This window comes from Haematobia irritans, chromosome 4 (genome assembly GCF_050003625.1).
Source record: "Haematobia irritans isolate KBUSLIRL chromosome 4, ASM5000362v1, whole genome shotgun sequence".
Classification (NCBI taxonomy): Eukaryota; Metazoa; Arthropoda; class Insecta; order Diptera; family Muscidae; genus Haematobia; species Haematobia irritans.
In genome coordinates this window covers 218,335,845-218,360,040 of record NC_134400.1, presented here as the reverse complement: position 1 = coordinate 218,360,040, position 24,196 = coordinate 218,335,845, and the positions used below count along the sequence as shown (strand labels likewise).

Below are 24,196 nucleotides of genomic sequence, written 5' to 3'. Positions count from 1 at the left end.
GCCTCTAAGAGAAGCAAATTGCATCCGATCCGGCTGAAATTTGGTACATGGTGTTAGTATATGGTCTCTAACAACCATTCAAAAATTGGTCCACATCGGTCCATAATTATATATAGCCCCCATATAAACCGATCCCCCGATTGCGAGGCCTCTAAGAGAAGCAAATTTCATCCGATCCGGCTGAAATTTGGTACTTGGTGTTAGTATATGGTCTCTAACAACCATGCAAAAATTGGTCCACATCGGTCCATAATTATATATAGCTCCCATATAAACCGATCACCAGATTTGACCTCCGGAGCCTCTTGGAAGACCAAAATTAATCTGATTCAGTTGAAATTTGGTACGTGGTGTTAATATATGGCCTCAAACTCCCATGCAAAAATTGGTCGAAATCGGTCCATAATTATATATAGGCCCCATATAAACCGATTACCATATTTGACCTCCAGAGCCCCTTGGAAGAGCAAAATTCTTTCCATTCGGTTGAAATTTGGTACGTGATGTTAGTATATGGTATCCAACAACCATGCAGGAATTGGTTCCTATCAGCCCATAATTATATATAGCTCCCATATAAACCGATCCCCAGATTTGACCTCCAGTGCCTTTTGGAGAAGCAAAATTCATCCGATCTGCTTGAAATTTGGTACGTGGTGATCGTATATGATATGTTAACTTCAAGTCCGGCCCTGTGCAGCCTGATTGCATTAGCAAAGAATAGATTTTGTCTGCGTATCTTTGTTATTGTTTTGTATATCAACATATTTTTCTACCTGAATGCATTTCTAAAAATATTTGCAAGTTCATACATACATACACCTATGCACATACATATTGCAACTGTCTAGCCGTCGTCTGCGGTGCATTGGTTGGGGCATCCCTTTGTATGCATGTCAGAATGTGTATGCTTAGACATTTGTACATACAAACCCTTTATTTTTTGTACATAAATTCTGTTATTTTAAGATTTTTTGAAACAAATATATTTTTGGTTTCTTCATTCGATACACAGAAGCAAGTGAATAAAGTCAAGTTCAAGTCGGAACTTTAGTTTGAAATTAAAACTTTAAAACTTCGCTTTTTTATTGTCGAGCAAATAGCCTGTAAAAAATATTACAGGCTTAAACATTGGTGACCCCGACGTGATTAAGTTTAGTAATCACACAGTATTATCAAATTGGATAATTTCGTAATAAAAATAAATTCGTATTAAAGCTGATAAATCAAAGTGAAAAATTATAATATGCCGGGTGAAGATCAAATCACTAATACCATTGATGGAGAAGTACGAGAAAACATAATGCCATTTCGGACAAAAATACTAGCTATGGAGAAGCAATTGGAATCGTTGATGAGGAGCCTAACGAATGAGCAATTGGCTGAATATGATAGTGCTGATTTATCTGTCCGTCTGGAATATGTGGAACAGATCAACGCCGCATTCGAGGAAGCCCAATCCGTCTTAGAAGAATTGCTCTCTGTAGAGCAGGAATATGATGTACGAATGCGGTTTACTTCTCTATACCTAGATGTCAAAGCAAAATTAACCCGAAGGCAAAATTCGATTCAGCGTACTCAACCAAACCACAGGTGTTCAACAATGCGTCAGTTTTCAGTTGATGGTGTTCCTTTTGCAGAAAATTCATCTTCTATGAGAAAGACAAGACTGCCTGAAATTCAATTGCCCAAATTTAATGGTGCATATGCAAATTGGCCCAATTTTTTCTCGTTATTTTCCACGGTTGTCGACAGCAATATGGATCTGAGTGACCTAGAGAAGTTTCATCATCTCCGTTCGAGCCTAACAGGGGTAGCTCTAGATACCATTGCATCACTGGAACTAAATGAGAGGAATTATTCTGAAGCGGTAAAATTATTGAAAAATAGATTCGATAATAAACTGTTACATTTTCAGAGTCATATAAATGCAATATTTTCATTGAAAGCTGTGGAGGACAGCTCTGCTGGAGGATTACGTCACCTTAGCGATAAATTGAATTCACATTTGCGCGCTATGATGACCATTACCTCAAAAGAACAAATAGCTGATGGCCTTTTAATCTATCTAGCAACCATTAAGATGGATAGATCGACGCAGATCAAATGGGAGGAGGGCTTGCCTGTTAATGAGCTGCCGAGTTGGGATTCCATGTCGTCATTTTTGGAGCAGAGATGTCGCATGCTGGAAAATTTGGAAAATTCCTGCGTAAATTTGGATTCTATTCGCCAGCATACCAAAAAACAGACTTCCAAGAATCGCCATGTCCATGTAGCTGCCGGCTCACCATCGCCTTTGTGTGCTTTTTGTGACTCAATGGAACATTTTATTGTTAATTGCTCACTATTTGGAAATCTTTCGCCCCCTCTTCGTTTTAAAGAAGCAAAGAGGCTCAAATTATGCCTCAACTGTCTTCGTAAGGGACATCTACTGCGGAAGTGTACTGCGCAGTGTTGTCGAATATGCTCAGTTAAGCATAACACTTTGCTACATATTGATCCGCCTTGCTCTGCCTCTTCATCTGCTCAATCGGTGGAGCCGTCAGCCACGTCGCCTGAACAGCCAGACAGAACCCAAGCCGTATTAGCTTCTTCGAGCGATGCCATGTCATCTTCGAGTGGTAGTGTGTTGTTAGCGACAGCAATAATCCTTGTCAAAAATAAAAATGGAAACTTCGTCCCATGTCGTGCAATTTTGGATTCTGCATCCCAAATAAATTTAGTTGCAAATCGTCTTGTTAAGCGCCTTGGTATGAATTGTAAACGAATTGCAGCTACAATTTCTGGTATAGGTGATGGAAGTTTGGAAGTTGACAAATCGGTTGACATGAGGATAAAATCTCGAATTGGAGATTTTACCACAATATTGTCCGCAATGGTGGTGCCCACAATCACAGATTATCAACCTAGCATAAACTTGAATGCCCTGGACTGGAATATGCCTAAAAACATTAATCTTGCTGATCCCGCGTTTGACAAGGCGGGAGCCATCGATATGCTGATAGGCGCTGAATTGTTTTTCGATTTAATGTCTGTGGGACAAATAAAGTTAGCTGCTAACTTACCAATTTTACAGAAGACTCTATTTGGATGGGTAGTTGCTGGAGGTAGTTTTCGCCCTCGGCAAACTTGTACCCTTGCCCTTTCATATAACGATGCCGAAGAAGAAGAGAAGCTTTCGACAATTGTAAAGGCATTTTGGGAAGTCGAAAGTGATTTCTTAAACAATGTGGCCATCAGTGAGGAAGGCGCATATTGTGAAAAACATTTTGTCAACAATTTCATGCGCCTGACTACAGGGGAGTACTCAGTTCGATTGCCTAAAATTGAAGGCGATAATGTTTCATCATTAGGAGGTTCTTACCAACAAGCCTTACAGCGGTTAAATTCATTGGAAAAGAAATTTAGGCGTTATCCAGAAATAAAGGCAAAATACACTGCTTTTATGCGTGAGTATGCTGATTTAAATCATATGTCGTTAATTTCGCCACAAGATTCCCAGGTCAAATATTTTTTACCACATCATTGCGTACATAAGCTGGACAGTACCTCTACAAAATTAAGGGTGGTTTTTGATGGGTCAGCTAAAACAACAACTGGAAAGTCATTAAATGATATTTTATACGCTGGACCCACTATTCAAGCAAAGCTGTTTAATACCCTGGTCAGATACAGATTTTTTAAGGTGGCACTGAGTGGAGATATTTGCAAGATGTATAGGTGCGTGCGTGTGACCCATCCCGACGATTATCTCCAATGCATACTTTGGCGAGAAAACGAGGTTGATGACGTCAAAATTTACAAGTTGAATACCGTCACTTATGGTACGAAACCAGCAGCATTTTTGGCCATCCGTGCAATGCACCAACTATCATTTGATGACGAAAAAATATTTCCCCTTGGCTCCAAAATTGTTCGTCGTGATTTTTATGTAGATGACATGATTTCTGGTGGTAATTCTGTTGAAGAGGTGTCTGAAATACGGCAGCAAGTGACCTCACTTCTAAAAGGAGGAGGATTCCTAATACGCAAGTGGATGTCTAATGAGCCTGCTGTTCTGGAAGGTGTTCCATCTGCAGACTGTGAACAATTTTTGAAATTTCACGATGGCACTGATGTCACAAAAACTCTTGGGCTCGTTTGGGATCCGAAAGGTGACGATTTTATTTTCGTTTTCAACCCTATTGATGATTGGAAAGTGGTGACAAAGCGCTCCATATTATCGTCCATAGCTCGGCTTTATGACCCCTTGGGTTTGATTGGACCAGTTATCACAAAGGCAAAGGTTTTCATGCAAACCTTATGGAAATTGAACTTAGATTGGGATGAAAGTTTGCCACAATCATTACACTCATCATGGATGGAATATATAAAAAATTTTACTTCACTTCAACGGTTTACATTTCCTCGTTACATTTCGATGACGTCTGCATCAATCCAAATCCATGGATTTTGTGATGCTAGTTTAGTTGCTTATGGTGCATGCGTTTATGTTCGAACTGAGTTAAATGGCATTGTGAAATCATCATTATTGTGTTCCAAATCGAGAGTTTCGCCTTTAAAAACTTTGACTGTACCAAAGCTTGAGCTTTCAGCCGCTTGCCTTTTGGCCGATCTTGTGGACAATGTTGTCAAAACAGTATCTCCTCAATGCGACGTGTTTTGTTGGTCAGATTCGATGGTCGTATTGTCATGGATTCGAGAGTTACCCTCAAACTTTAATGTTTTCGTATCAAATAGGGTTTCTCAGATTCAATCGCAAGAAACACCAATGTCATGGCGCTACGTTCCAACCAAACTTAATCCGGCAGACATTTTATCGCGAGGTGCAACGCCAGAGGAGCTACTCAATTCACCACTTTGGAGTGATGGTCCAAATTTCCTTTCAAATGAAATTAGTACTTGGCCTGGCAATAAGGAATTCTTGGTGGATTTGCCTGAACGTAAAAGAAATGTTTTCCTGGCTACTGCTCACACAGATTTGTCGATACAGTGTAAGTATCACAATTCATTTTCGAAAATGCAACGTATATTTGCTTATGTATCTAAATTTATCTACCCTAAATTGAGAGGTTCTTCGTTGGAACTAACTCCGAGTGACTTAAAAGCTGGCACTAAAATTTTAATTCGAAACATTCAAATGATTTGCTTTCCCGATGACATCAAGGCATTAAAGGCGAATAAGGTGATTTCTTCATCCAGCAAGTTATCATCATTGATGCCCATAATAGATGATTTTGGATTGGTTCGAGTTGGCGGACGCCTTGAACACTCAAATCTGGACTTCGACGCGCGCCATCCCCTGATATTGCCTAAAAATCATCCCATTACAACTGCCGTGGTGATGCATTTCCACAACAAATTACTTCATGCAGGAGCCCAATGTCTACTAGCAGCTGTTCGACAGCAGTTTTGGCCCATTGGTGGACGAAAATTAGTAAGCTCCATTATATCCAAATGCGTTCGTTGCTTTAGAATGAAGCCAAGGCTCATGAAGCATGTAATGGGTGACCTTCCCACTGATCGAGTGAGGCCTAATAAAGCATTCCACACAACTGGTGTAGATTTTTGTGGTCCCTTCTATTACAAATCGGAAGTGAAAAGCCGTCCACCAGTAAAAAGCTACGTTTGCATTTTTACCTGTTTTGCGACAAAGGCAACTCATTTAGAGTTAGTTCAAGACTTATCGACGCCTTCATTTTTGTGCGCACTTCGACGATTTACTTCTCTCAGAGGCAAGCCAGCCACGATATGGTCGGATAATGCAACAAATTTCGTTGGTGCCAAAAACGAATTAAATGATTTGAAGCAAATGTTTTTGAGACAATCTCATCTAAATGCGGTTCACGATCAATGTCTCAATGATGGCATAGAATGGAAGTTCATTCCTCCCAGATCTCCACATTTCGGTGGGCTCTGGGAGGCTGCTGTTAAATCAGCAAAATTTCATTTTTACAGAGCTGTTGGACTTAACACCCTAACCTTCGATGAGCTAAGGACTGTGGTATGCCAAATATCGGCAATTTTAAATTCCCGTCCGCTGTGCCCAATATCGGAAGATCCAGACGATTTGGATGTATTGACACCTGGGCACTTTTTAGTTGGTGGCCCTTTGATTTCCATCCCAGAACCGAACATGGCCTGGATTGACTTCGGTCGTCTTAATAGCTGGCAAAAGGTTTCAGAGATGCAACAAAATTTCTGGCGAAAATGGAGTACATCATACCTTTCACTTTTACAAGAACGCTCAAAGTGGCAAACCAAGGGCGAAGAAATTTCACCAGGATGTATGGTTCTTGTTAAGGATGACAATTTACCCCCATTAAAATGGCAAATAGGACGTATAACCGAAATCATAAAGGGAAAGGATGATGTCGTTCGAGTTGTAAATGTGCGAACTAGCTGTGGAATCTTTAAAAGAGCTGTCAACAACTTGGCCTTGCTTCCTATTGATTCTGTTGAAGCCAACAGCCTTCAACGGGGGGAGGATGTTAACTTCAAGTCCGGCCCTGTGCAGCCTGATTGCATTAGCAAAGAATAGATTTTGTCTGCGTATCTTTGTTATTGTTTTGTATATCAACATATTTTTCTACCTGAATGCATTTCTAAAAATATTTGCAAGTTCATACATACATACACCTATGCACATACATATTGCAACTGTCTAGCCGTCGTCTGCGGTGCATTGGTTGGGGCATCCCTTTGTATGCATGTCAGAATGTGTATGCTTAGACATTTGTACATACAAACCCTTTATTTTTTGTACATAAATTCTGTTATTTTAAGATTTTTTGAAACAAATATATTTTTGGTTTCTTCATTCGATACACAGAAGCAAGTGAATAAAGTCAAGTTCAAGTCGGAACTTTAGTTTGAAATTAAAACTTTAAAACTTCGCTTTTTTATTGTCGAGCAAATAGCCTGTAAAAAATATTACAGGCTTAAACATTGGTGACCCCGACGTGATTAAGTTTAGTAATCACACAGTATTATCAAATTGGATAATTTCGTAATAAAAATAAATTCGTATTAAAGCTGATAAATCAAAGTGAAAAATTATAATATGCCGGGTGAAGATCAAATCACTAATACCATTGATGGAGAAGTACGAGAAAACATAATGCCATTTCGGACAAAAATACTAGCTATGGAGAAGCAATTGGAATCGTTGATGAGGAGCCTAACGAATGAGCAATTGGCTGAATATGATAGTGCTGATTTATCTGTCCGTCTGGAATATGTGGAACAGATCAACGCCGCATTCGAGGAAGCCCAATCCGTCTTAGAAGAATTGCTCTCTGTAGAGCAGGAATATGATGTACGAATGCGGTTTACTTCTCTATACCTAGATGTCAAAGCAAAATTAACCCGAAGGCAAAATTCGATTCAGCGTACTCAACCAAACCACAGGTGTTCAACAATGCGTCAGTTTTCAGTTGATGGTGTTCCTTTTGCAGAAAATTCATCTTCTATGAGAAAGACAAGACTGCCTGAAATTCAATTGCCCAAATTTAATGGTGCATATGCAAATTGGCCCAATTTTTTCTCGTTATTTTCCACGGTTGTCGACAGCAATATGGATCTGAGTGACCTAGAGAAGTTTCATCATCTCCGTTCGAGCCTAACAGGGGTAGCTCTAGATACCATTGCATCACTGGAACTAAATGAGAGGAATTATTCTGAAGCGGTAAAATTATTGAAAAATAGATTCGATAATAAACTGTTACATTTTCAGAGTCATATAAATGCAATATTTTCATTGAAAGCTGTGGAGGACAGCTCTGCTGGAGGATTACGTCACCTTAGCGATAAATTGAATTCACATTTGCGCGCTATGATGACCATTACCTCAAAAGAACAAATAGCTGATGGCCTTTTAATCTATCTAGCAACCATTAAGATGGATAGATCGACGCAGATCAAATGGGAGGAGGGCTTGCCTGTTAATGAGCTGCCGAGTTGGGATTCCATGTCGTCATTTTTGGAGCAGAGATGTCGCATGCTGGAAAATTTGGAAAATTCCTGCGTAAATTTGGATTCTATTCGCCAGCATACCAAAAAACAGACTTCCAAGAATCGCCATGTCCATGTAGCTGCCGGCTCACCATCGCCTTTGTGTGCTTTTTGTGACTCAATGGAACATTTTATTGTTAATTGCTCACTATTTGGAAATCTTTCGCCCCCTCTTCGTTTTAAAGAAGCAAAGAGGCTCAAATTATGCCTCAACTGTCTTCGTAAGGGACATCTACTGCGGAAGTGTACTGCGCAGTGTTGTCGAATATGCTCAGTTAAGCATAACACTTTGCTACATATTGATCCGCCTTGCTCTGCCTCTTCATCTGCTCAATCGGTGGAGCCGTCAGCCACGTCGCCTGAACAGCCAGACAGAACCCAAGCCGTATTAGCTTCTTCGAGCGATGCCATGTCATCTTCGAGTGGTAGTGTGTTGTTAGCGACAGCAATAATCCTTGTCAAAAATAAAAATGGAAACTTCGTCCCATGTCGTGCAATTTTGGATTCTGCATCCCAAATAAATTTAGTTGCAAATCGTCTTGTTAAGCGCCTTGGTATGAATTGTAAACGAATTGCAGCTACAATTTCTGGTATAGGTGATGGAAGTTTGGAAGTTGACAAATCGGTTGACATGAGGATAAAATCTCGAATTGGAGATTTTACCACAATATTGTCCGCAATGGTGGTGCCCACAATCACAGATTATCAACCTAGCATAAACTTGAATGCCCTGGACTGGAATATGCCTAAAAACATTAATCTTGCTGATCCCGCGTTTGACAAGGCGGGAGCCATCGATATGCTGATAGGCGCTGAATTGTTTTTCGATTTAATGTCTGTGGGACAAATAAAGTTAGCTGCTAACTTACCAATTTTACAGAAGACTCTATTTGGATGGGTAGTTGCTGGAGGTAGTTTTCGCCCTCGGCAAACTTGTACCCTTGCCCTTTCATATAACGATGCCGAAGAAGAAGAGAAGCTTTCGACAATTGTAAAGGCATTTTGGGAAGTCGAAAGTGATTTCTTAAACAATGTGGCCATCAGTGAGGAAGGCGCATATTGTGAAAAACATTTTGTCAACAATTTCATGCGCCTGACTACAGGGGAGTACTCAGTTCGATTGCCTAAAATTGAAGGCGATAATGTTTCATCATTAGGAGGTTCTTACCAACAAGCCTTACAGCGGTTAAATTCATTGGAAAAGAAATTTAGGCGTTATCCAGAAATAAAGGCAAAATACACTGCTTTTATGCGTGAGTATGCTGATTTAAATCATATGTCGTTAATTTCGCCACAAGATTCCCAGGTCAAATATTTTTTACCACATCATTGCGTACATAAGCTGGACAGTACCTCTACAAAATTAAGGGTGGTTTTTGATGGGTCAGCTAAAACAACAACTGGAAAGTCATTAAATGATATTTTATACGCTGGACCCACTATTCAAGCAAAGCTGTTTAATACCCTGGTCAGATACAGATTTTTTAAGGTGGCACTGAGTGGAGATATTTGCAAGATGTATAGGTGCGTGCGTGTGACCCATCCCGACGATTATCTCCAATGCATACTTTGGCGAGAAAACGAGGTTGATGACGTCAAAATTTACAAGTTGAATACCGTCACTTATGGTACGAAACCAGCAGCATTTTTGGCCATCCGTGCAATGCACCAACTATCATTTGATGACGAAAAAATATTTCCCCTTGGCTCCAAAATTGTTCGTCGTGATTTTTATGTAGATGACATGATTTCTGGTGGTAATTCTGTTGAAGAGGTGTCTGAAATACGGCAGCAAGTGACCTCACTTCTAAAAGGAGGAGGATTCCTAATACGCAAGTGGATGTCTAATGAGCCTGCTGTTCTGGAAGGTGTTCCATCTGCAGACTGTGAACAATTTTTGAAATTTCACGATGGCACTGATGTCACAAAAACTCTTGGGCTCGTTTGGGATCCGAAAGGTGACGATTTTATTTTCGTTTTCAACCCTATTGATGATTGGAAAGTGGTGACAAAGCGCTCCATATTATCGTCCATAGCTCGGCTTTATGACCCCTTGGGTTTGATTGGACCAGTTATCACAAAGGCAAAGGTTTTCATGCAAACCTTATGGAAATTGAACTTAGATTGGGATGAAAGTTTGCCACAATCATTACACTCATCATGGATGGAATATATAAAAAATTTTACTTCACTTCAACGGTTTACATTTCCTCGTTACATTTCGATGACGTCTGCATCAATCCAAATCCATGGATTTTGTGATGCTAGTTTAGTTGCTTATGGTGCATGCGTTTATGTTCGAACTGAGTTAAATGGCATTGTGAAATCATCATTATTGTGTTCCAAATCGAGAGTTTCGCCTTTAAAAACTTTGACTGTACCAAAGCTTGAGCTTTCAGCCGCTTGCCTTTTGGCCGATCTTGTGGACAATGTTGTCAAAACAGTATCTCCTCAATGCGACGTGTTTTGTTGGTCAGATTCGATGGTCGTATTGTCATGGATTCGAGAGTTACCCTCAAACTTTAATGTTTTCGTATCAAATAGGGTTTCTCAGATTCAATCGCAAGAAACACCAATGTCATGGCGCTACGTTCCAACCAAACTTAATCCGGCAGACATTTTATCGCGAGGTGCAACGCCAGAGGAGCTACTCAATTCACCACTTTGGAGTGATGGTCCAAATTTCCTTTCAAATGAAATTAGTACTTGGCCTGGCAATAAGGAATTCTTGGTGGATTTGCCTGAACGTAAAAGAAATGTTTTCCTGGCTACTGCTCACACAGATTTGTCGATACAGTGTAAGTATCACAATTCATTTTCGAAAATGCAACGTATATTTGCTTATGTATCTAAATTTATCTACCCTAAATTGAGAGGTTCTTCGTTGGAACTAACTCCGAGTGACTTAAAAGCTGGCACTAAAATTTTAATTCGAAACATTCAAATGATTTGCTTTCCCGATGACATCAAGGCATTAAAGGCGAATAAGGTGATTTCTTCATCCAGCAAGTTATCATCATTGATGCCCATAATAGATGATTTTGGATTGGTTCGAGTTGGCGGACGCCTTGAACACTCAAATCTGGACTTCGACGCGCGCCATCCCCTGATATTGCCTAAAAATCATCCCATTACAACTGCCGTGGTGATGCATTTCCACAACAAATTACTTCATGCAGGAGCCCAATGTCTACTAGCAGCTGTTCGACAGCAGTTTTGGCCCATTGGTGGACGAAAATTAGTAAGCTCCATTATATCCAAATGCGTTCGTTGCTTTAGAATGAAGCCAAGGCTCATGAAGCATGTAATGGGTGACCTTCCCACTGATCGAGTGAGGCCTAATAAAGCATTCCACACAACTGGTGTAGATTTTTGTGGTCCCTTCTATTACAAATCGGAAGTGAAAAGCCGTCCACCAGTAAAAAGCTACGTTTGCATTTTTACCTGTTTTGCGACAAAGGCAACTCATTTAGAGTTAGTTCAAGACTTATCGACGCCTTCATTTTTGTGCGCACTTCGACGATTTACTTCTCTCAGAGGCAAGCCAGCCACGATATGGTCGGATAATGCAACAAATTTCGTTGGTGCCAAAAACGAATTAAATGATTTGAAGCAAATGTTTTTGAGACAATCTCATCTAAATGCGGTTCACGATCAATGTCTCAATGATGGCATAGAATGGAAGTTCATTCCTCCCAGATCTCCACATTTCGGTGGGCTCTGGGAGGCTGCTGTTAAATCAGCAAAATTTCATTTTTACAGAGCTGTTGGACTTAACACCCTAACCTTCGATGAGCTAAGGACTGTGGTATGCCAAATATCGGCAATTTTAAATTCCCGTCCGCTGTGCCCAATATCGGAAGATCCAGACGATTTGGATGTATTGACACCTGGGCACTTTTTAGTTGGTGGCCCTTTGATTTCCATCCCAGAACCGAACATGGCCTGGATTGACTTCGGTCGTCTTAATAGCTGGCAAAAGGTTTCAGAGATGCAACAAAATTTCTGGCGAAAATGGAGTACATCATACCTTTCACTTTTACAAGAACGCTCAAAGTGGCAAACCAAGGGCGAAGAAATTTCACCAGGATGTATGGTTCTTGTTAAGGATGACAATTTACCCCCATTAAAATGGCAAATAGGACGTATAACCGAAATCATAAAGGGAAAGGATGATGTCGTTCGAGTTGTAAATGTGCGAACTAGCTGTGGAATCTTTAAAAGAGCTGTCAACAACTTGGCCTTGCTTCCTATTGATTCTGTTGAAGCCAACAGCCTTCAACGGGGGGAGGATGTTAACTTCAAGTCCGGCCCTGTGCAGCCTGATTGCATTAGCAAAGAATAGATTTTGTCTGCGTATCTTTGTTATTGTTTTGTATATCAACATATTTTTCTACCTGAATGCATTTCTAAAAATATTTGCAAGTTCATACATACATACACCTATGCACATACATATTGCAACTGTCTAGCCGTCGTCTGCGGTGCATTGGTTGGGGCATCCCTTTGTATGCATGTCAGAATGTGTATGCTTAGACATTTGTACATACAAACCCTTTATTTTTTGTACATAAATTCTGTTATTTTAAGATTTTTTGAAACAAATATATTTTTGGTTTCTTCATTCGATACACAGAAGCAAGTGAATAAAGTCAAGTTCAAGTCGGAACTTTAGTTTGAAATTAAAACTTTAAAACTTCGCTTTTTTATTGTCGAGCAAATAGCCTGTAAAAAATATTACAGGCTTAAACATTGGTGACCCCGACGTGATTAAGTTTAGTAATCACACAGTATTATCAAATTGGATAATTTCGTAATAAAAATAAATTCGTATTAAAGCTGATAAATCAAAGTGAAAAATTATAATATGCCGGGTGAAGATCAAATCACTAATACCATTGATGGAGAAGTACGAGAAAACATAATGCCATTTCGGACAAAAATACTAGCTATGGAGAAGCAATTGGAATCGTTGATGAGGAGCCTAACGAATGAGCAATTGGCTGAATATGATAGTGCTGATTTATCTGTCCGTCTGGAATATGTGGAACAGATCAACGCCGCATTCGAGGAAGCCCAATCCGTCTTAGAAGAATTGCTCTCTGTAGAGCAGGAATATGATGTACGAATGCGGTTTACTTCTCTATACCTAGATGTCAAAGCAAAATTAACCCGAAGGCAAAATTCGATTCAGCGTACTCAACCAAACCACAGGTGTTCAACAATGCGTCAGTTTTCAGTTGATGGTGTTCCTTTTGCAGAAAATTCATCTTCTATGAGAAAGACAAGACTGCCTGAAATTCAATTGCCCAAATTTAATGGTGCATATGCAAATTGGCCCAATTTTTTCTCGTTATTTTCCACGGTTGTCGACAGCAATATGGATCTGAGTGACCTAGAGAAGTTTCATCATCTCCGTTCGAGCCTAACAGGGGTAGCTCTAGATACCATTGCATCACTGGAACTAAATGAGAGGAATTATTCTGAAGCGGTAAAATTATTGAAAAATAGATTCGATAATAAACTGTTACATTTTCAGAGTCATATAAATGCAATATTTTCATTGAAAGCTGTGGAGGACAGCTCTGCTGGAGGATTACGTCACCTTAGCGATAAATTGAATTCACATTTGCGCGCTATGATGACCATTACCTCAAAAGAACAAATAGCTGATGGCCTTTTAATCTATCTAGCAACCATTAAGATGGATAGATCGACGCAGATCAAATGGGAGGAGGGCTTGCCTGTTAATGAGCTGCCGAGTTGGGATTCCATGTCGTCATTTTTGGAGCAGAGATGTCGCATGCTGGAAAATTTGGAAAATTCCTGCGTAAATTTGGATTCTATTCGCCAGCATACCAAAAAACAGACTTCCAAGAATCGCCATGTCCATGTAGCTGCCGGCTCACCATCGCCTTTGTGTGCTTTTTGTGACTCAATGGAACATTTTATTGTTAATTGCTCACTATTTGGAAATCTTTCGCCCCCTCTTCGTTTTAAAGAAGCAAAGAGGCTCAAATTATGCCTCAACTGTCTTCGTAAGGGACATCTACTGCGGAAGTGTACTGCGCAGTGTTGTCGAATATGCTCAGTTAAGCATAACACTTTGCTACATATTGATCCGCCTTGCTCTGCCTCTTCATCTGCTCAATCGGTGGAGCCGTCAGCCACGTCGCCTGAACAGCCAGACAGAACCCAAGCCGTATTAGCTTCTTCGAGCGATGCCATGTCATCTTCGAGTGGTAGTGTGTTGTTAGCGACAGCAATAATCCTTGTCAAAAATAAAAATGGAAACTTCGTCCCATGTCGTGCAATTTTGGATTCTGCATCCCAAATAAATTTAGTTGCAAATCGTCTTGTTAAGCGCCTTGGTATGAATTGTAAACGAATTGCAGCTACAATTTCTGGTATAGGTGATGGAAGTTTGGAAGTTGACAAATCGGTTGACATGAGGATAAAATCTCGAATTGGAGATTTTACCACAATATTGTCCGCAATGGTGGTGCCCACAATCACAGATTATCAACCTAGCATAAACTTGAATGCCCTGGACTGGAATATGCCTAAAAACATTAATCTTGCTGATCCCGCGTTTGACAAGGCGGGAGCCATCGATATGCTGATAGGCGCTGAATTGTTTTTCGATTTAATGTCTGTGGGACAAATAAAGTTAGCTGCTAACTTACCAATTTTACAGAAGACTCTATTTGGATGGGTAGTTGCTGGAGGTAGTTTTCGCCCTCGGCAAACTTGTACCCTTGCCCTTTCATATAACGATGCCGAAGAAGAAGAGAAGCTTTCGACAATTGTAAAGGCATTTTGGGAAGTCGAAAGTGATTTCTTAAACAATGTGGCCATCAGTGAGGAAGGCGCATATTGTGAAAAACATTTTGTCAACAATTTCATGCGCCTGACTACAGGGGAGTACTCAGTTCGATTGCCTAAAATTGAAGGCGATAATGTTTCATCATTAGGAGGTTCTTACCAACAAGCCTTACAGCGGTTAAATTCATTGGAAAAGAAATTTAGGCGTTATCCAGAAATAAAGGCAAAATACACTGCTTTTATGCGTGAGTATGCTGATTTAAATCATATGTCGTTAATTTCGCCACAAGATTCCCAGGTCAAATATTTTTTACCACATCATTGCGTACATAAGCTGGACAGTACCTCTACAAAATTAAGGGTGGTTTTTGATGGGTCAGCTAAAACAACAACTGGAAAGTCATTAAATGATATTTTATACGCTGGACCCACTATTCAAGCAAAGCTGTTTAATACCCTGGTCAGATACAGATTTTTTAAGGTGGCACTGAGTGGAGATATTTGCAAGATGTATAGGTGCGTGCGTGTGACCCATCCCGACGATTATCTCCAATGCATACTTTGGCGAGAAAACGAGGTTGATGACGTCAAAATTTACAAGTTGAATACCGTCACTTATGGTACGAAACCAGCAGCATTTTTGGCCATCCGTGCAATGCACCAACTATCATTTGATGACGAAAAAATATTTCCCCTTGGCTCCAAAATTGTTCGTCGTGATTTTTATGTAGATGACATGATTTCTGGTGGTAATTCTGTTGAAGAGGTGTCTGAAATACGGCAGCAAGTGACCTCACTTCTAAAAGGAGGAGGATTCCTAATACGCAAGTGGATGTCTAATGAGCCTGCTGTTCTGGAAGGTGTTCCATCTGCAGACTGTGAACAATTTTTGAAATTTCACGATGGCACTGATGTCACAAAAACTCTTGGGCTCGTTTGGGATCCGAAAGGTGACGATTTTATTTTCGTTTTCAACCCTATTGATGATTGGAAAGTGGTGACAAAGCGCTCCATATTATCGTCCATAGCTCGGCTTTATGACCCCTTGGGTTTGATTGGACCAGTTATCACAAAGGCAAAGGTTTTCATGCAAACCTTATGGAAATTGAACTTAGATTGGGATGAAAGTTTGCCACAATCATTACACTCATCATGGATGGAATATATAAAAAATTTTACTTCACTTCAACGGTTTACATTTCCTCGTTACATTTCGATGACGTCTGCATCAATCCAAATCCATGGATTTTGTGATGCTAGTTTAGTTGCTTATGGTGCATGCGTTTATGTTCGAACTGAGTTAAATGGCATTGTGAAATCATCATTATTGTGTTCCAAATCGAGAGTTTCGCCTTTAAAAACTTTGACTGTACCAAAGCTTGAGCTTTCAGCCGCTTGCCTTTTGGCCGATCTTGTGGACAATGTTGTCAAAACAGTATCTCCTCAATGCGACGTGTTTTGTTGGTCAGATTCGATGGTCGTATTGTCATGGATTCGAGAGTTACCCTCAAACTTTAATGTTTTCGTATCAAATAGGGTTTCTCAGATTCAATCGCAAGAAACACCAATGTCATGGCGCTACGTTCCAACCAAACTTAATCCGGCAGACATTTTATCGCGAGGTGCAACGCCAGAGGAGCTACTCAATTCACCACTTTGGAGTGATGGTCCAAATTTCCTTTCAAATGAAATTAGTACTTGGCCTGGCAATAAGGAATTCTTGGTGGATTTGCCTGAACGTAAAAGAAATGTTTTCCTGGCTACTGCTCACACAGATTTGTCGATACAGTGTAAGTATCACAATTCATTTTCGAAAATGCAACGTATATTTGCTTATGTATCTAAATTTATCTACCCTAAATTGAGAGGTTCTTCGTTGGAACTAACTCCGAGTGACTTAAAAGCTGGCACTAAAATTTTAATTCGAAACATTCAAATGATTTGCTTTCCCGATGACATCAAGGCATTAAAGGCGAATAAGGTGATTTCTTCATCCAGCAAGTTATCATCATTGATGCCCATAATAGATGATTTTGGATTGGTTCGAGTTGGCGGACGCCTTGAACACTCAAATCTGGACTTCGACGCGCGCCATCCCCTGATATTGCCTAAAAATCATCCCATTACAACTGCCGTGGTGATGCATTTCCACAACAAATTACTTCATGCAGGAGCCCAATGTCTACTAGCAGCTGTTCGACAGCAGTTTTGGCCCATTGGTGGACGAAAATTAGTAAGCTCCATTATATCCAAATGCGTTCGTTGCTTTAGAATGAAGCCAAGGCTCATGAAGCATGTAATGGGTGACCTTCCCACTGATCGAGTGAGGCCTAATAAAGCATTCCACACAACTGGTGTAGATTTTTGTGGTCCCTTCTATTACAAATCGGAAGTGAAAAGCCGTCCACCAGTAAAAAGCTACGTTTGCATTTTTACCTGTTTTGCGACAAAGGCAACTCATTTAGAGTTAGTTCAAGACTTATCGACGCCTTCATTTTTGTGCGCACTTCGACGATTTACTTCTCTCAGAGGCAAGCCAGCCACGATATGGTCGGATAATGCAACAAATTTCGTTGGTGCCAAAAACGAATTAAATGATTTGAAGCAAATGTTTTTGAGACAATCTCATCTAAATGCGGTTCACGATCAATGTCTCAATGATGGCATAGAATGGAAGTTCATTCCTCCCAGATCTCCACATTTCGGTGGGCTCTGGGAGGCTGCTGTTAAATCAGCAAAATTTCATTTTTACAGAGCTGTTGGACTTAACACCCTAACCTTCGATGAGCTAAGGACTGTGGTATGCCAAATATCGGCAATTTTAAATTCCCGTCCGCTGTGCCCAATATCGGAAGATCCAGACGATTTGGATGTATTGACACCTGGGCACTTTTTAGTTGGTGGCCCTTTGATTTCCATCCCAGAACCGAACATGGCCTGGATTGACTTCGGTCGTCTTAATAGCTGGCAAAAGGTTTCAGAGATGCAACAAAATTTCTGGCGAAAATGGAGTACATCATACCTTTCACTTTTACAAGAACGCTCAAAGTGGCAAACCAAGGGCGAAGAAATTTCACCAGGATGTATGGTTCTTGTTAAGGATGACAATTTACCCCCATTAAAATGGCAAATAGGACGTATAACCGAAATCATAAAGGGAAAGGATGATGTCGTTCGAGTTGTAAATGTGCGAACTAGCTGTGGAATCTTTAAAAGAGCTGTCAACAACTTGGCCTTGCTTCCTATTGATTCTGTTGAAGCCAACAGCCTTCAACGGGGGGAGGATGTTAACTTCAAGTCCGGCCCTGTGCAGCCTGATTGCATTAGCAAAGAATAGATTTTGTCTGCGTATCTTTGTTATTGTTTTGTATATCAACATATTTTTCTACCTGAATGCATTTCTAAAAATATTTGCAAGTTCATACATACATACACCTATGCACATACATATTGCAACTGTCTAGCCGTCGTCTGCGGTGCATTGGTTGGGGCATCCCTTTGTATGCATGTCAGAATGTGTATGCTTAGACATTTGTACATACAAACCCTTTATTTTTTGTACATAAATTCTGTTATTTTAAGATTTTTTGAAACAAATATATTTTTGGTTTCTTCATTCGATACACAGAAGCAAGTGAATAAAGTCAAGTTCAAGTCGGAACTTTAGTTTGAAATTAAAACTTTAAAACTTCGCTTTTTTATTGTCGAGCAAATAGCCTGTAAAAAATATTACAGGCTTAAACATGATATTTAACAACCATGCCAAAAGTGGTCCATATCAGTCCATAATCATATATAGCCCCATATAAACCGATCCCGAGATTTGGTTTTGGAGCCTCTTGGAGGAGCAAATTTCATCCGAGTGACTTGAAATTTGGTACATTGTGCTAGTATATGGTCGTTAACAACCATGCCTAAGTAGGTCCATATCGGTCTATAGTTATATATATCCCTCAGATAAATCGATTTCCAATCACACAAAAATTGGTCCATATCAAGTTCATAATTGTATATAGCCCCCATATAAGTGACCCCCATATTTCAATTCTGGCTCTCTACGTACCGTGCAAAAAGTCCATATCGATTCGTAATTATTTGTAGACTTACCTATACATAACTTTTTTGTCTAATATATACCACGTACGGACTAACTCACAATTTAGAAAACGATGTTAAGAAGTTTTAAGATACCACAATCCAAGTATTTCGATTGTGGATGACAGTCTTTCGTAGAAGTTTCTACGCAATCCATGGTGGAGGGTACATAAGATTCGGCCTGGCCGAACTTACGGCCGTATATACTTGTTCGAAACTCATTTTGAACCCATGACTAGTCTTGGGCAAAATCGCTCATCGGATTCGTCGTTCCTTTTGTACAAAGGATCTAGTTCCTTCAAATCGTTCCATTGTTCCTTTTCGTTCCGGCTTCTTATATTTGTCATCACTGCCATCTACTAAAGACAGACATGACCTTGTTTGTTTACTTTGTGCACCAAAGTTCGTGGTCAAATGAAAGATACGAAAAATATGGAAAATTGAGTGAATTTACTTCAAATAGTAATATAGTTAGAAAAAATAAAGAATGAAATGGAGAATTTAAGAAAGTAACTAAACTCAAATTTGCAATGACTGTATCCTAAAAGGATTATTTTTATGTTTTGTGAAAACAAAAACATCAATGACCCTATTAACCAATGATCCTACACAGAAAAAAAGTGTCTCGTAAATTTAAGAAGATTTTTACAATAATTTATTACAAGAATTTTCCAGAATTTTAGTTCATTTTTCGTATCTTCAACGAAAATTAACTACTCGAAAGGAAATTTTACAAATTCTAAGTAGCAATCGTTTAGTTCATGGCCTACAAAATTCGATGGAAATTTCCTTAAAAAATTTCTTAACTGGTAGTTAAAAATTCGTTTGTCATGCTATAAAACTACTTGTGAAATGTAAAGTATTTTCTAAATAATAAGTGCAATTTACTATAAGATTTTTTTTGTATGAGAAAATATTTTTTTACGAAAAATGAACTTGAAAGTGGATAGCAATTTCTTACTGACAATTCCTATAGTTAATAATTGTTGGTAAAAAATTACCCAATGAAATATTTTTAGTTCACATGTAATTAAATTTATAGACATTTTCGTCAAAAATGGTAGATAACATTTCTTGGAAATTTTGCAAATTTTAAGTTAAACGTTTCATTGTTCGTAAACTGGTGTGCCTTTACGAATATTATTCTTAGAGTAAATTGTCAGCTGATGCGATGAACTAATGCACAGTACAGAGATCTTTATCGGCATAGTGGAATGTGATTAATGTAAAGATTATGTTACTTGAGTTTTGTTGTGTATACATGAGCGTGGGGTTGTTTTTATTTTTGTTCATTGAGTGGTTTGTGTGTGTGTTTGTTATTCGCGGATGGTTTATTTGGCTAGATGAGGTGTTGTTTTCAATAAAGGCACATGTGTTTTTGTTGTTGTAGGAATGTTTTGGCTTTGCTTGGTTTTGTTTGGCATGCTTCAGTTGTATAGTTGGCGTTGGCGTGGGCTGTTGCATCTTTTAAGAAGATATGCAACAAGGGAAAAGGGAATATAAAGGCATGGAATATTTTGGATTTTTGAGACATATATTGGTGTTTGTTTATTAAACCTTTTAAATGAAAGTTATTAATATTTTATCGGTAGTTTAGAAAAAAGTTATTACGAATATTTAGGAAAATATGTTGAAATTGAAAGTGTATTGAAATTTTTATTATTCTATGTAAAAAATTAATATTCAATTCCAGATGAAATTGGAAAATTTTGGTTATATCTCAGCATATAGTTTATTCATAAATTGGTAAGTATTTTTTTAATATGACTTTCTTTTAAAAAAAATATTTTTCATGTGTATTATTATTTGTTAATTATTTTTTTTGGAAACCAGTTTAATGCTTTTCTTTGTTGTAAAAACAATATTTAATTTCAGAGCAACTCCAGATGGATTCGAACAAATAAAAAATAGAGAATTGGTAAGTTTTCTTTTAAAAATTGGCTTTATTTTAACTAGAATATTTACGTTTTTGTGACCTTTTTATCATCAAAATTACAGGTTTTTAATGCCTTATTTTAGTATTTCTTTAATCAAATTTTTTGGAAACCAATGTAATATTTTTAATGTAAAAACAAATATTTAATTTCAGAATAACCCCTTAAACATTTGGACAAATTTTTAGTACTCCTTTGCCTGTAATTTAATAGTGAATTGGTTAGGATTCTTTAACTTTCTTTTAACTTTGTACAGTCATCCTTATTTTTTGTACATTAACGTCGTCCTTCCTCATTTTGACTACGGCTCATTTCAAGACGCTATAATTTTCATCGTGACCGAAAAAGTTAACAAAACTTGAATTTATTTTCTTATTCAATTTGGTTTTAATTAGTATAAAACAAAAATTCATAAAACGGTCGAATTAGTATAACTTAAATTTACCATTTCCCAATAGACTAAAATGCATTTTAAATCGATAATGAAATTACGTGTCGTCATTTTGACGAATGATGACTGTCTAGGGTTAACCATAATATTTTTATGCATATTATTATTTTTTCATTAGATTTTTTGGAAACCTATTTAATAATTTTAATTAATGTAAAAAATAAATATTTAATTTCAGAGTAACCCAACTAAATTTGGACAACTTTTTATATTTCCCCCCAGCGTACAATTTAATAGAGAATTGGTAAGTTTTATATTCAAACTTTGTCTTTCTTTCAATTAGAATATTAATTTTATTATATCCTTCACATCGATAACAACACAATTTTATGAGTTTATTTAGAATACTTCATTATTTCTCTAATTGTTTCAGGTACAAATTTTTTGAGATACGTTTTCCAAAGAAAAGTTGAATTCCTTACACCATTTGATAAAATGCCCCAAATATGGTAAGTTACAAGCTAAAATGAAGAATTCAAAAATTATATTTCAATACATGGTGTTACTTTTTAACAATTTTCATTATTGCTTCCATTTTTTTCCAGCAAGATATGTGAAAAAATTACCTACGATGAATAAAAAAAGGATAAGTCAAAATGTACAAACAGCGAGTTCAAATGAACTACTCTCTGTTCCACGTGGTCATAATTTTTATTCACAAAAAAAAAAAAAACATTGTATTAAGAAATTTCATCATAAGTTTTTATAATAAAGTACTTTTGCTTAAAGAAAGTTTAATTTTAATGTATGAAAATTTTCATAATAGTAAAACGGTTTGTTGTTCCTTTAATTATTTAATTTCTCTGTACTGTGGAATGATTGATTTAAAAACAGTTTAGTCGTCGACATTTTAAAGAGACTGATAACCACTTTTTATTATCAGGTTTCCCTAAAAATAAGCAAGTAAACCAAAATAATACTGACTTCTTAACTTGGTAGGGGTATATAAATCTTATGGTGTTGTAAAAATGAACTAAAATACAATGTTATAGATGAACTACAATTTAAGAGAATTATAAACTAGACAAGTTGAAAAAAATCTTAAGGGCTAAATCATGGTCAATATTACTACAGTTTAGTTCATTTTGCAATGGAAAAGGGTTCACTGTTTTTTCAGTGTATTAAATAGCACTTGCCAATCAATGCTTTAATATACACACGCGCCAAAATGAACGAATATTTGCTTTCAAATGAAAGTAAAACAAGTATATACGGCGGCCGTAAGTTCGGCCAGGCCGAATCTTATGTACCCTCCACCATGGATTGCGTAGAAACTTCTACGAAAGACTGTCATTCACAATTGAATTACTTGGGTTGTGGTATCTTAAAACTTCTTAACATCGTTTTCTAAATTGTGAGTATTCCATACGTGGGACAAAAAAGTTATGTATAGTTAAGTCTACAAATAATTACGAATCTATATGGATTTTTTGCACGGTACGTAGAGAGCCAGAATTGAAATACGGGGGTCGCTTATATGGGGGCTATATAGAATTATGCACTTGATATGGCCCAAATTTTGTGTGTATAACTATAGACCGATATGAACTTAGTTAGGCATGGTTGTTAACGGCCATATACTAGCACAATGTACCAAATTTCAACTCACTCGGATGAAATTTGCTTCTCCAAGAGTATCGGTTTATATGGGGGTATATATGATTATGGACTGATATGGACCACTTTTGGCATGGTTGTTAAATATCATATACTACCACCACGTACCAAATTTCAACCAGATCGGACGAATTTTGCTTCTCCAAAAGGCACCGGAGGTCAAATCTGGGGATCGGTTTATATGGGGGCTATATATAATTATGGACTGATATGAACCAATTCCTGCATGGTTGTTGGATACCATATACTAACATCACGTACCAAATTTCAACTGAATCGGATGAATTTTGCTCTTCAAAGGGGCACCGGAGGTCAAATCTGGGGGTCGGCTTATATGGGGGCTATATATAATTATGGACCGATGTGGACCAATTTTCGCATGGTTGTTAGATACCATATACTAACACCATGTACCAAATTTCAGCCGGATCGGATGAAATTTGCTTCTCTTAGAATCTCCACAAGCCAAATCGGAGGATCGGTTTATATGGGAGCTATATATAATTATGGACCGATGCGGACCAATTTTTGCATGGTTGTTAGAGACCATATACTCACACGATGTACCAAATTTCAGCCGGATCGGATGATCCGGCATTGAAAAATATTTTAGTGGGAGAAAAGATGATTCAATTTGTAAGAGGAAATTTCCCAAATGTTTTCTCCATAAGGAGTTAGCATAAAGGGCCCAAAATTGAGTCATCTCTCCCAGCCAGATCTATACTAAAGGCTGTGGCAAGGTTCATTCGCCCGAACCGAAACATGTACAGTCCAGGCGTGTATAGATTTGTATCTGGCGTTTTCTTTTCAATGGCTCTATTAACCATGTTCCTTAATCTATATCTGTCCATAAAGCTCGAAAAATAATTGTATAATTAGATAAAATATTTTAGTTCATTCGTACTAAGAAGTATTCAATCCTTAAGGAAACACAGTTGTTAGAATATAGGAAATTTTCCTATATTTCTTTTATCTACCTGTAAACGATACCTGTCATCGATGTAATCGATATGTTTACGCGTGGCTTGTTTTTTTAGTTGGAATCGCGTTGTTATGGTATACGAAGAGATTGTTAAAAAATAATATGGTAAAATAATATAATTAACAAATAAAGTATTTGTTATTTTAAATTAGTGAGAAAATTTTTCGTTTTTTCAAAATTATTGAACATAAATAACTAACAGTAAGTCTATCAATGTTCGTGATTGTGTATAAAGGAAGAAAACAGCAACAGAATAACAACCCCTTCATTCGTCTTCAT

The 24,196-nt window shown here is 38.0% G+C and overlaps 3 protein-coding genes across 3 annotated transcripts; all 3 read left to right on the top strand.

The window, feature by feature from the left end:
* The first annotated feature begins 1,246 nt into the window (after positions 1-1,246).
* LOC142235994 (uncharacterized) lies at positions 1,247-6,541 on the top strand. The gene has a single exon (XM_075307243.1). It carries the CDS (start codon positions 1,247-1,249, stop codon positions 6,539-6,541), a length of 5,295 nt encoding a protein of 1,764 aa, XP_075163358.1.
* A 522-nt stretch (positions 6,542-7,063) lies between these two features.
* On the top strand, positions 7,064-12,358 carry LOC142235993 (uncharacterized). Its single transcript, XM_075307242.1, has one exon. The coding sequence runs from the start codon at positions 7,064-7,066 to the stop codon at positions 12,356-12,358; it is 5,295 nt and encodes a 1,764-aa protein (XP_075163357.1).
* A 522-nt stretch (positions 12,359-12,880) lies between these two features.
* Positions 12,881-18,175, top strand: LOC142235992 (uncharacterized). The gene has a single exon (XM_075307241.1). The coding sequence runs from the start codon at positions 12,881-12,883 to the stop codon at positions 18,173-18,175; it is 5,295 nt and encodes a 1,764-aa protein (XP_075163356.1).
* Positions 18,176-24,196: the final 6,021 nt, after the last annotated feature.

Coding starts and splice junctions, on each gene's coding strand:
- LOC142235994 (XM_075307243.1), top strand. CDS start 1,247: ATGCCGGGTGAAGATCAAATCACTAATACCATTGATGGAGAAGTACGA.
- LOC142235993 (XM_075307242.1), top strand. CDS start 7,064: ATGCCGGGTGAAGATCAAATCACTAATACCATTGATGGAGAAGTACGA.
- LOC142235992 (XM_075307241.1), top strand. CDS start 12,881: ATGCCGGGTGAAGATCAAATCACTAATACCATTGATGGAGAAGTACGA.